Source organism: Ammospiza nelsoni, chromosome 7 (genome assembly GCF_027579445.1).
Source record: "Ammospiza nelsoni isolate bAmmNel1 chromosome 7, bAmmNel1.pri, whole genome shotgun sequence".
In the NCBI taxonomy this organism is placed as follows: Eukaryota; Metazoa; Chordata; class Aves; order Passeriformes; family Passerellidae; genus Ammospiza; species Ammospiza nelsoni.
The window spans coordinates 14,663,260-14,675,482 of record NC_080639.1 but is presented as its reverse complement, the minus strand read 5'-3'; the positions used below and the strand labels follow the sequence as shown (position 1 = coordinate 14,675,482).

The 12,223-nt window shown below is 49.2% G+C and overlaps 1 protein-coding gene across 7 annotated transcripts in view; it reads left to right on the top strand.

Moving 5' to 3' along the window:
• Nucleotides 1–12,223, top strand: part of NRP2 (neuropilin 2) — an 88,563-nt gene that overhangs the window by 61,483 nt on the left and 14,857 nt on the right. For 4 of the 7 annotated variants that reach the window (XR_009418768.1, XR_009418769.1, XM_059475697.1 and 1 more), the window contains exons 13-15: nt 1,769–2,031; nt 4,127–4,223; nt 6,656–6,697. Coding sequence is in view for 5 of the 7 variants with exons in the window: in XM_059475697.1 (XP_059331680.1) it covers nt 1,769–2,031; nt 4,127–4,223; nt 6,656–6,697 (402 nt within the window). In the remaining 2 variants the exon portion in view is untranslated. The remainder of the gene's footprint in view (nt 1–1,768; nt 2,032–4,126; nt 4,224–6,655; nt 6,698–12,223) is intronic. The other 3 variants (XM_059475698.1, XM_059475699.1, XM_059475701.1) reach the window with 1 other exon arrangement.

The window sequence follows — 12,223 nt, the reverse complement described above, 5'->3', positions numbered from 1 at the left end:
TGCTACTGTTTGTTGGCATAAAGTGCCAAGTGGCACAGGGACATTTCACAGGTGCTGGAAAATTTTGCTAAAATGTTGCTGTTTCTTTATGTGGCCAGTTGGGAACAGATTTGTCCTTCATACAGCAAAATCAGTGAAAGTTCATAGGAGTGGATATGCTTTTGAAGCATTTGATCACACATGGTAGGAGAAGAATGATGGCAAATATTCCTGTTATCTTGTCCTAAATTTATTTTAGAAGGCTGCCTAGCTCACAGTGGTTGGTTTCTGCTCTCTGGCACTGACAATCTTGCAGCAGGGCCAGCACTGTTGATAGATCTCCCTTGGGCTGTGATGTCACCTGACTGCTGAGCAGCAGTGATGTCAGCTGCTGTTTTCTGTTGGGACCTATCTTTCCATGGATTCCTAGTTCAGGTCTCTCTGGTTTAAGTTTTGGAGGTGTTTTGAGCACACCCTGCAAACATTCTGAGTACAGACACTGCTCTTGCCACTGCTGTGGGCACTGAAGCCACACGGGGAGCAGGGGAGGCAGGGCCAAGCTGCTGCTCAGAGCTTGGCCCATCAGGCACAGCAGGCTAAGATGTGAGGGAAGGAGCTAACAAACCCTTCAGTATAGTTCTGGGGCAGAGATAAGCATCTTGTGCCTGGGCTGGCATATGCTGGCATGAAGCACCAGTGGCACTTGCCCACTGTGTAGCAAAAGAAAGTGTGCACATCCCTCTTTTGAGCAAAATGCAAAATCTAGCAATAGGTGTCTGGGTCACCTCACCTTGCTCTGCAGCTGGAGCGACCCAAGGGATTCCATCCTGACATTGGTCATGACGGAGAGACAGGTAAAGATCACTTCAGCTACACACCGGGCTTTCAGTCTGTGCTAAGGGACTTCAGACATCCAAGCTGCAAATGGGAAACTCCTTGAGGAGGCTTTTCATCAGAGAGGGCTGGAAACCACTGATTCCAGCTAAAGTCAGATGTGCCTCGGGATTTGTATCCATGTGCTTTTGCTGCTATTGGTATTCAGATCAAATATCTCCAGTTCCAGCCTCAGCCTTGAACTTCTCCTGGGATATCAAGTGTATCAAATCTCTCCTCCCTGAGGACTGACAAAAAATGTGGCACACTTTAAATGTAATATTAGAGCAAGTGAATCCTCTGTTGTGTGTATTTCAGCTACCTTCAAGTTTGCAACCACCCAGTTGTCACCTATGCACGCTTCACGCATTGGGTCCATGTCCTTCCTCTGTGCTGTGCTTTAGAGGCTGTTTTGCTGCATTACAGAAAAACTGAGAGCCAGAGTTTCGTTTTGTTGTGCTTATCCTCAAAACAAGATGAGTTTCCAGCACTGGCATTTAGAAAAACCCACCTCAGGCTTGTTCACTGAGGAAGCTCCCAGTAGAATAAACACACATACCCCCTGCCAATGCAATTATCATGGCATCACTTCCTCTGACAATAACTTGCTCCAGCTTTTTAACTTCTTCTAATTATGTCAGTCTTTTTCTTAAACACTTTCTGTTGTTGGTCTCCTACCCAGGGAGAGGGTGGTGCCTGGTGAGGGAGTGTGCAACTCGATGCCCTGCCTGGGCTGCACAGGGCACAGCAGTGGCTCAGCTGGATGAGCACACAAAGGGTGCTGGGTGAGACCCCACTTTTGCAGGCATGGGGCTGCACTGCCGTGCAGCACTGCCAAAGCCACTTGGCAGTAGGTGAGACACTCATTGCCAGTGGCTGCAGAAAACAATAGAATGGTGTTTTTCTCTCTGAACAGATGTCAAGAATTACCTGCAACTGCAAAGCAGCGGAAGGCAGGAAGGCCAGCGAGCCCGGCTCATCAGCCCCACCATCTATTTGCCCCAGAGTGCTGTCTGCATGGTTTTCCAGTACCAGGCTTGGGGCAGCAATGGGGTGATGCTGCGGGTCTGGCGGGAAGCCAGCCAGGAGCACAAGGCACTGTGGGTCATCACGGAGGACCAAGGGGAGGAGTGGAGGGAAGGCCGCATCATTTTGCCAAGCTACGACATGGAGTACCGGGTAAGATGTTTGCAGAAGGTGTGCTGAACTAGGTAGACTTCTCCAGCATCTTGATCTCAGTGTTTCAGAGCCCAGGCCCATTCATCACTGGGAAATGTGGCTGTTTTCATTGTGTTTCTCAAGTTACCATAGTAACTAAGCTACACTGTTTGTTATTCTGAGAGTGCCTGTCTTCTGCACAGACTTGGGCCTTTGTTCAGCCTGTTGCCTTTCATATTCCTCAGATCTCCCAAATATTCTCCCTTTTTCTTTTTTTTTTTTTATTTTGTTTTGTGCATTTCTTCCCCCTCCAAGTGAAGGTCATCAGATAGTCTGACCAGAGGCAGATGTGCAGCTCCAGGGAGCAAATGCAGCAGCCAGGAGAAGTGGGAAGCTGGGAGGGAACACAGTCAGCTCTTAAGGGTGGGCAGCAAACAGCCATTCTCCAGCCCCAGCTGCAAGTGTTGACATAGGAGAAGGAAGAGGGAATGCAGGCTCATTTGCGAATCCTCTTCTCTGATGCTTTAGCCTAGAAGAGAGGGCTCGGTGCTGGGCTGTAAGATCATGGCCCTGTCCCACTCTCAGAGATCAGTGGAAGAGAAGGGATGAGCTGGAGGGAGGAAGGAAGCTGTGCTGCTTTGCCACGGCCACCTGAGCCCCTCTGGCACAGCTGTACCAGCCTCCCATGGAGAGGCTGCTGCTTCCAGGAGTGTCTTTGGCACGGTTGTCCCTTCCGGGCAGCGTGCCATTTGCCAGGGAGACAGTGCTACTCTTGTCACTTGTTAATGAGCATCAGCACAGCGTCCAGCACCCTCCAAGGCAGAGGAAATATGGACTCCCAGGCTTGAGGCAGCAATTTAGACTACCCTGGTGGGGAGCCTTGCTCCAGCCAGCTCCCAGCCCTGAGCCTGACCCAGGGAGCTGCTGCTGTCTGGCCACTGACCCCTCCAAACTGCTGCCTCCCGCATGGGTTGATGGCCTGAGCTTGGGACCCACAGCCCAGACATTCCATCGCCTGTGCAGTCAGATACCCAGCCCTTCAGGGAGGTGTCCTTGAAGGCAGGCATGGATCCCAGGCACCTTAGATGAAAGAGGTCACCTAATATTGGGAGAGGAGGTTTGTGAAGTACGTAGCCGTAGGAAATCATTTGGACCCTTGGAATCCTAGTATCACTAGGGTTGGAAAAGGTCACCAGGATCATCAAGTCCAGTCATTAAACCCAGCATCATCATGTGCAGCACTAAATTATATCCACAAGTGCCACATCCACATGCCTTCTGAACACTTCCAGGGATGGTGATTCCAGCACTTCACTTGGCAGCCTATTCCAATGCCTTCAGAGTAGGCAGGGGGATATAAAGCTAAAGCTTTGCACTGGAGCTGTCTGACTAGTTTGTTTGTATGGGTTTGGCTTTTTAATAAAATACCAGAAAACAAAATATGCCTACAGATAAGAATGATGGGCACTGGCTGACTACTTTTTGTGCTAAACATGAATATACCAGCATGTGTATAATGGCGTCATTATGTAAATATTGCAAGTGTCTCCACTCAGCAGTTCTTAGAGCTAACGACTCTACTTATTTTTGTAAATATATTTTGCCTGTGATTAAGTAGGAATAAGCTGACCCCTCTCCTCTGACATTTCAATACTTCTTATGTAATGTTGATGGGAACAGCACTTTACAGTTAATGTAGCTGTGCATATTGTGTCCTTCCCTTCCTTTTTGTGATCTCAGCTCAGTTAATACCATGGGCCAAAGCTGCTGCTGCAGTAACTCAGAGTTATGCCACTGTGCAAGGGCTAGGGGGGTTCACTGAGTCTTTATTCCTTATGAGAGGCATTTAACTGAAAAAATTGCAAGCCAAGAGCTGCCAGGCCAGGCAAAGATGTCTCTGTTGAACCTGTCCAGGCACAGCAGCTTTCCCTGGGAAAAGGCTGGCAGAGGCAGGGCAAGAAAGCAGGACTAGTGTCAGGTGATCCACAGGTCTGTGGGGAAAGCCTGGAGCAATTTCCCACCCTTTCCTCTGGGAGCGGCAGCCACTCTCCGTAGGTGGCTCTAAGCTGGGAAGCGCCCAACTTAGCACTGACATTTCTGTTGTGATTTCCCACAGATCGTGTTTGAGGGATTCATCCGCAACGGCCACTCGGGAGAGCTGGCCCTGGATGACATCCGGCTGGGCACCGACATCCCGCTGGAGAACTGCATGGGTACGTGCTGCATCCCGCCCGGGGGCAGGCAGGGAGGGGGCAGCTCAGGCTGCAGAGCCTTGGCTTGCACGCTGTCAGTGGGACGCACCTCCCCTGGCCGAGTTAGCAGCAGCTTCTGGATCTCCGCTGGGACTTTGATTGCCCATGAAAGAAAGGAGGGCGACTCAGCCTCTGGGGGACAGGGCTCTGCCTGCGTTGGTGTGAGGAGAAGGAAGCACATGTCTCTGCCACGCAAAGCTGAAAGAGCAGCTGAGGGTTACTGAGGACTATTCTGTGTGATAAGGACATACACCAAATTTAAAAGGAAAGTGCTGAACAAAAGAAGCCTGCTGTCAGTCAGTATTACACACTTAGAGGGGCCAACGAGTTCAAAAGGAGTCTTCTCTAATAAGAAAAAAAAAAACAAAACTGCAGAGAGGTTTTACAGCAATGTTAACAGAATAACAAAAGAAATTTTTGCCCTAGAATTCACCATTTCCCAAACCAGGCCAAAAGCCAGGTAAAAACAGAAAGGACTTGGGGGGAAAAAAAGGAGCAAAAAAGTGTGTTTCAGCAGTTTGCAGGTGGAGCTATTGCCTGCACTTTTCCTCTAGCTGGCATATCCATGCAATCACACTGATGGCTCTGGCTGTACACACCACATCCTGCTTGGGTGTGTATTTAGAGGTATCCCAGCTGAGCATGGGACCAGCAATATCTAAATAGTGGGATCTGTGCTGAGAGCTGCCCAGAGCAGCGAGGCCCTGCTCTTGTGCATGTCCTGGGAGAAGCATGTTTCACTAGGAACTCTGACCCATCCTGAAGCAATGGAAAAAGCAGGGAAGAGCCTGTCTCCCTTTTGGGCTTTGAAAGGCCCCATTCAGTGAAGCTGCTCTCCTCAGCCCACCAAGGGATGATCCTAGTGCCTCCTAACCCAAACAGGACAAACACTCTGTCCCAAGGGGTGTTTCTCAGGGGAGGAAGCACCAGACAAACCATGCTTGGGAAGAGCTGCTTACATTGCTTGCCCCCCACTATGTGGGCAGGTGAGGGTAAAGATGGTGCAGAAACCAGCACTGATAATAAAACAGAGGACTAGGAGTGCCCCAGAGAGGCTCTTAAGCACCGTCAGTCCCCGTTTCTTTGATGCTTTGAACTCTGCTGGTCTCCCATCTGTGAAAGGAGCTAATACTTCAGATGTCAAATTCCCGGTATTTAAGGCTTGACAGTGGTGTTTTAATCTCTTGCCTTCTATGGCATTAAAGAGAAGCAAGACCCATGATTAACACTAATAGTATTTCCTATTTAACTTCTTTGGAACTCAGCAATTCACCTAGCTCCAGTCTTATTGTATCTTGGGCCTCATGAACCTAAAGCTTAATATTTCAAAAACAAAAGCATTAATAAATTATGATGCTTCAAGCATTTTCAGCCCAAAAAACACACCTAACTGCTACACAAAATTATTTTTACCCTGTCTAGGAAGTTGAATGTGGATCTTAAAACCCATAAGGATTGTTTCAGATCATTTCCAGCAAAGGGTTCCCACTGCAAACTTTAACATAACTTAGGGGTCATTTCCAGTTTCACCAAAATAATTATGAAATGGTAGCAATACCATGCTGCTCTCTTTCTTTCAGAGCCATGAGAATAGCTGACTCCAGCACAGGCTACTGTTTTTGCAAATATAATCCTTGGAAGTAATCTGATCCCTTTTTAGCATGAAAGAATGCTAATAAGTCACAATAATTTTTTCCTTTGACAAATGTGTCATTTGCATTTTGAACCCAAATGATGATTTCATAGCACTCAGTAGAGCCAGAGTCTGCTTCTGTGACTCACAGGCATAATGCAGAAGTAATCTAAAAATAATCAGAAATCTATTACTTCTGCAAGAAAGTAATCAGTAGTAAGTACCGATTATTGCTTTTCAGATCCAGTAATTTGTAATAGATTACATCTTCAAAGTATCTTGAAAGAAGGAAAACTATCACTTGCCTTTGTTTCTTGTCACTGTGAGATAGAGAGGAGCAGGGCATCACTGCCCAGAATTCACACAGTTCCCATGTGAGAACCAGTGCCAGAGCTGAGCCAGAAACCAAAACCACTTTTGGAAATTTAGGGGGTTTCAGGGTTTCATCACTGGGCCAGGTGAGGCTTTGTCATTGGATGACTCAGGCCAGCCAGGCTGAATACAAATGACCCTCAATCTCAGACATATTTTCCTCTCAAGTGTCTTTGAGTCAAAGCTTTTTGTGTCTGTTTGGTCCCCAGCTGGGGCCAGGTTTCTCATGGTGCTGGCTGAGGTTGGCTGGCTCCCTGTGCTGCTCCCAGCGAGTGGCTCCTGTGGGAGCCTGCTTCACTCAGCCGCTGCAAATCAATGGGGATGTGAACTGGGGGCTTGGTGTGTAATACTCCCCTCTCTAACACGAGCTTTTGTTTTTCCTCTGCAGAACCCATCACAGCTTTCCCAGGTGAGAACTCCTACTTTCCAGGTAAAACTGCACTCCTCTCGGTGGTTTTGTTCTGCTGGCATGGGCTTTTACATCGAAGGAAAGCAATGTGTGTGCTTGTACAAACAGCAAATGTTCTGAGCACTGAAATGGCAAGTGTGTACTAAACCTCCCCCACCACAGCAGCAGGAGATGGCATCCTCTGACTTCTGCTAGGTGACAGAACACAGGCAAGCAGGCAAGTCCCCCGTCTTGGGACTGAGTAGCTTTAGGAAACCTGCCATCATGAGAAGCACTTAGCTCCTGAAGAGCAGCTAAGCCTGGGAAGGCTGCAGAGTAAAGAGTAGTTTTCAACTGACTTAAATGGAAAAAAAAAAAAAAAGAGTAGCCAGTTAAAAGTGAAATCTGGTGGCAGTAATTCACATTGTTGTGAGGGAAGGTGGTTCTCCAGTTCACAGATGCTCTGGCAGTGGCATGTTCAGTGCTGGCAAAGGAGGGTGGGGTGAGTCTGCTTGGAAGGGGAAGGGAGTTGGGAGGTATAAGTGATAGAGCAAACTGCCGTCAGAAGCTCTGAAGGTGACAGTGAATAAAAGGAAAACAAGGTGAAAATGGTACATTTAACAGCTTAATACTAGCCTGGAGAACAGAAACCAACACTTCTCTGATCAAACCTGCAGGGTAGGAGAAAAGGTGAGGAACTCCAAGGAACTGCCTCTCTCTTTTTGGGGGGGGGAGGTGCTGTTTGTCTTGCTCTGGGGTGGGAAAAACTATCTACTTTTGCAGACATCAGTTTAGTCTGAGGGGTTTACATGTTTTTTAAATTTGGATTTTGTTTTCCTGCCTACCTCTTCAGGAATATGTCTGGGCGTTGTGTTGTGATGAAGAGCAAACTTGGAGCTCCCCTTAATTTTGAGAGTTGTTTTGTCAATTGAATCAACATGCCCTTTGCTTTCACTGGGACATGATGTCTGTACTGTGCTGGTGAACTGTAAGATGTGGCTGGACTGTATCCTAGAAGCAGCTGCATTTCCATGTGGGCAGAGCTGTCTCTCCTGGGTGTGTGCATTGGGAGAGATGGCAAAGTAGGTGCCGAGACTGAAGGGACATTCAGGCTGTGGAGTGTTACCAATGTGAGGGACAAGTGCAGGGTCTAACACCATGTTTTACAGTCACACCCATACTGTAACAACTAGGAATTCAGTTCTGCTTGTTTATAGGCTTGTTTATCTGATATTCAGGCTTGTGGTGTTATTGAAAAGCTGCTGTGATATTCTCAGGTGGCAGTTAAAGCCTCACAACCATTCATGACTTCCACCATTGCTCTGTATTCTCCTAGGCCTGGTCTGGTATCTATTTTGCAAACACCATCCTTGTCTTTTGAGACTTGTTAGAGTGTGAACCCCTCTCTGGATCCTCACATTCTATTCTAAAGTCTATCCTAAAGTCCTGCTAATTCGTATTGCTTGTCTTCCCCTTTGCCCCTGCCCTGCTGCCCGAGTGCCTTCGCTTCCCCATCGTATTCCCCAGGGCACACTGGCTGGGGAGAAACAGTGAGGTCCCTGAGCACTACAGGCAGATGCTGTTACAAACACACCTCCCCTTCCCCCTGGAACTTGCCAGCTTGTTCCAACAGCTTCTGCCCATTCCTGGCTCCCTCAAGGACATCCTAGCATTGGTCGTAACAGGGCAGCAATTTCAGCAAAAGGTTGAAAATATTCCCCTGGATGACAGGCAGGAATAGATGGCACAGAGGGATGGACTGACTGGGAAAAAGTGAAGTGCAGAGGGAAAAGATGGGGAAGTGGAGACTGGAGACAATTACATGATAATTAAAATGAGGGAGAGACAGACATGCCCAACAGAAGGGGAGGGTAAAATGAGGGAAAGAAGTCCCTGGCTGGAGAAGAAAATGGAGCTGGAGAGAAAAATTACTGAGATGTTCTATAGCCCCCACTCCTGCAATTACATGATGAGCTGAAAAAGTTAGATGCCATTAAAAATAATAGCAAATCCTTCCTCTCCTGGCCTGGGAGCAAAGCTGAAAATATGCACCTTACAGGCTCCAGGATCACGAAGCAAATAATAAGAGAATTTGTGTAGGTGGAAGATGTTTCACCCATTAGGTTGGGATCTTACAGGACCAGGAAAGTGTGCTTCAACTGTACTGCATTTGAGCATTGATGCGTTCCACCCTCAAAGAAAGGGTAAACAAATGTCTGGAAGCAAGGAATTAGATAAATACCAGGTGAAAAATAAGAGATATATTCCAAATAATGCATGGAGAAAAACCACGGGGAGAATTTGCCTTTGGGACTGGTGGATTCTCTCCCTGCCAGTATCCTAAAGTCAAGATAGAGATATCTCCCTGGAGCAATGACAGGTAGCAGTTATGGGGTTGAGACTGACACTGGTTTTGTGGCATTCACAATAGATGAGTGAAATACTTGTTTTCATCTGTGTCATCTACGAAAAGTCCAGCTGTGTTGCTTGTCCACAGCAGTTAATGTCAGTGACTTCAGGAAGGAATATGAGCTGTGACACGGCTGTGGCAGAGCAAGGCAGGCAGCCCTCCAGGCAGCTTTCTGGAAAGGATTTTCTCCTTTTTCTTTCCCAGATGACTATTGCTTTTCCTTCTTTGGGTTTTGATTGTCAGTGCAAAACTCCAAAACTAGTCCCTATAGAGTGTTCCCTACTGGAAAGAGAATGGGGCAGTACCTGGCCAGGTTGGAGGTGTGAGGACCAGCAGCACAACCACATAAAATATCCACCCTCTAGGGATTAAATCAGGTTTCCACTGACTGGTGTTCCAAGCTGTGCCATAAACACAACAGCCACAAACTTGACAGCAACAGCAGGAGGCAGTTCTTTATTAAGATGAGAGCACTAGTGAATAAATGAGGAAGGGCAAGTGTGTGTGTGGCAGAAGGCAAAGGGGAGTGGAAAAATTATGAAGTTAAGAAGATGGATTTTTTTTTCCATCTCCCTGAGCAGTGAACTTTTCCACTAATATAACAGAAAACTTCCAGAGAGCAGCAGAGCCAGTAAAAACAGAGCAGATAACATCAGCTCTGTGTGTTGAGTGGATGGGCAGCTATATTTAGTGTCTGGCAATGTAAGGAAGAACAATCATTAATGTTGGGAATTGGCTTCATTAGGGCTTAGATACAACTGAGTGTGATTCCTTAATGACTTCAGTTGCTAAATGAACTCTCCAGACTTCTGCTATCTCCTCAGCAGGACCATGCGGTGCGGAAACGGGGGTTGAGGAAGGGCTCTGCACCACCCTCATGCTTGAAGCCCTGGCTGGGACATCTGGAGTGGGTCAGGGCCAAGCAGGGGCTGTCCTGAAGCTGCAGCCAGCTTGAGTTCCCCAAGGGATCTTTCCCACAAGCAGGACCATCTGCAGTACGTCATACTGCTTCCCTCCATCCCCAGGCAGGCAGAGATGCACAGGGAAGGGCAAGGGCTGCAGGCTGGGCACTGTGGCACATGCTCCTCTCTGGCCAGACCCACCCTTTGCACACTCAGCCTTCCACTGGGCAATGTACAGCCATCAGGAGGAAGCCTTCCTCCCGCTCTCTTGAGACTCAAGGGCTGTTGTCACCCCTGACACCTGCCCCTCTCCCCATCCCAGCTCCCACCGCGGGACCTGGTGCATATCAGTGCTGTGAGAGGCTGTTTGTTTGTAAATCTCTCACTGAAACAAGGTGCTATGTAAGCAGAGACTGTCACCAAGTGTAAACACAAGTGGCCTCTCTGCAGCAAGCAGCCCCTGGGGGTTTCCCTGGGGGTCAGCCCAGCACCCCCATGCTGTCAGGCACAGGAGAGGTGTTGCTGATCCATTGGGGATGGTGCTGGGTCACGTTCAGGTCTGGGCCAGCTCAGCCAGCTGGATCTGTGGAGAGAGACAATGGGGGGTTATCAGTGAGGCTCAAGGCAGCACTGAACATGCTCAGCCTCCCAGGGAGCTGGCAGCAGCCCCCATGGCATGTCCCACACTGCCACCCCCATGCAGACAGGTGAGGGGCAGCAGCTGCTGGGGAGGCACAGGGATGTGCTGCTTTCATTCCCCAAACCAGTATGGCCAATGGAGTTAGGGAAGGAGGTCAGAGGGCTGTCTGCTCCCTACCTTTGCCATCCTCAACACACAGCCCAGCCTGTATGCCCCTTCTGCAGGCACTATTGGGGGGCAGGAGGGACAGGGCCACCCCCACTCCTGATGGTGAGGGGCAGCTGGGGTGAGACAGGTTGAGAGCAGCATATCTGCAGTGAGGCTTCTCCTGAGACATCCGAGTTCCTTGCCTACAATGACAAATATGTGGGTGGTTCCCAGCCTCCTGCTCTATAAAAGCAGGATTTGTCTTGCTTGTGTGGTTTTTTCTAGCTTTTGAGGTGGGTTTTTTTTGTTGTTGTTGTTGTTGTTGTAGCTATTCATCTGGCTGCACTATTCATTCTTGATTTTAGTCCCTGTGTCCAGTTTTTGAGGAATGGGGACAGGAGAAAAGCCTTGTGAGTGGCAGAGGAACGATCATTTTGCCTCATCTCTTGCGCCACTAGCAGCAAAGCCGTCACCATCCCAAATTTCCAGCCAGTGACTCTGCTGTTAGGCAGTGTTTGCAGGGGAGGGCAGAGGCTGTGCTGCAAGATGCCCTTGCTGCTGGCAAAGCTGAGCGCATCCTGCACTGTTTTGTATTTTCCCCTTGGCGTCCTCCAAGCCTGCTCAGGAAACCAAGCTGGAGTTTGGTTAGCACAGAGCTCAACAATGTGCTGACCCCAAACCCAGGAGCCCCCAAAGTTCTGCAGGCCAGCACCGAGCCAGGGGGCTGCCCCCCACTAGCCAGCCAGGGGCAGGAGCAGAGGGTGAGCACAGGAAGGGGGGCTCAGTGTGTCCAGCCAGCAGAGCAAACCCTCCTGAGAATTTCCCTGGGGACTGCAGCCCCCTTGAAGTAACCAGTAAACAAACAAGGTGCAAAAATACATCCCTCCCTAGTTATTTGCAGCTCTCCCCCACCCAGGAGCGCTGCCGGGGAGGTGCAGAGCTCTGCACTGCTGCTCCTGCCCCCGCCAGCAGCGTGAGCAGCAGCAGCGCGGAGCGGTCCTGCCGTGGGCGCTGCCGGTGCACGCAGGCTGTGTGGGCCCCCTGAGCCACAGATGAGGGCAGGATGTCCCCGAGTGACCCAGCCAGGGACAGCAGCCCGGCAGCCCTGCCCTGCAACACGCCACAGCTGCAAGAGCAGGAAGGGCTGGCTGTGGCTGGGCTGAGTGTGGGCACTGCCTGCCCGTGAGTTCAGAGGAGCCAGGTGCTTCTCCAGCCCTCCCGAGGTGTGGTGCTTTATCAGCATGAATCCATAGTCCTGGCTTGCTGAAGCTGCAGAGAGCATCAGTTTCTTGTCTGAATATTGGGTTGAATTTTGCAGCCCATGCCCTGTTAATAATTATTACCATCCCTTCCTGCTTCAAGAAATAGTAAGGTAATCTGTTTAGGTCTGTGAATGGGGTACCTAGTGAGACTAGACCTGTGTGCAGAGCACTTTCAGACAGAGAACTTCTTCTCTGTCTTTGCAGTAA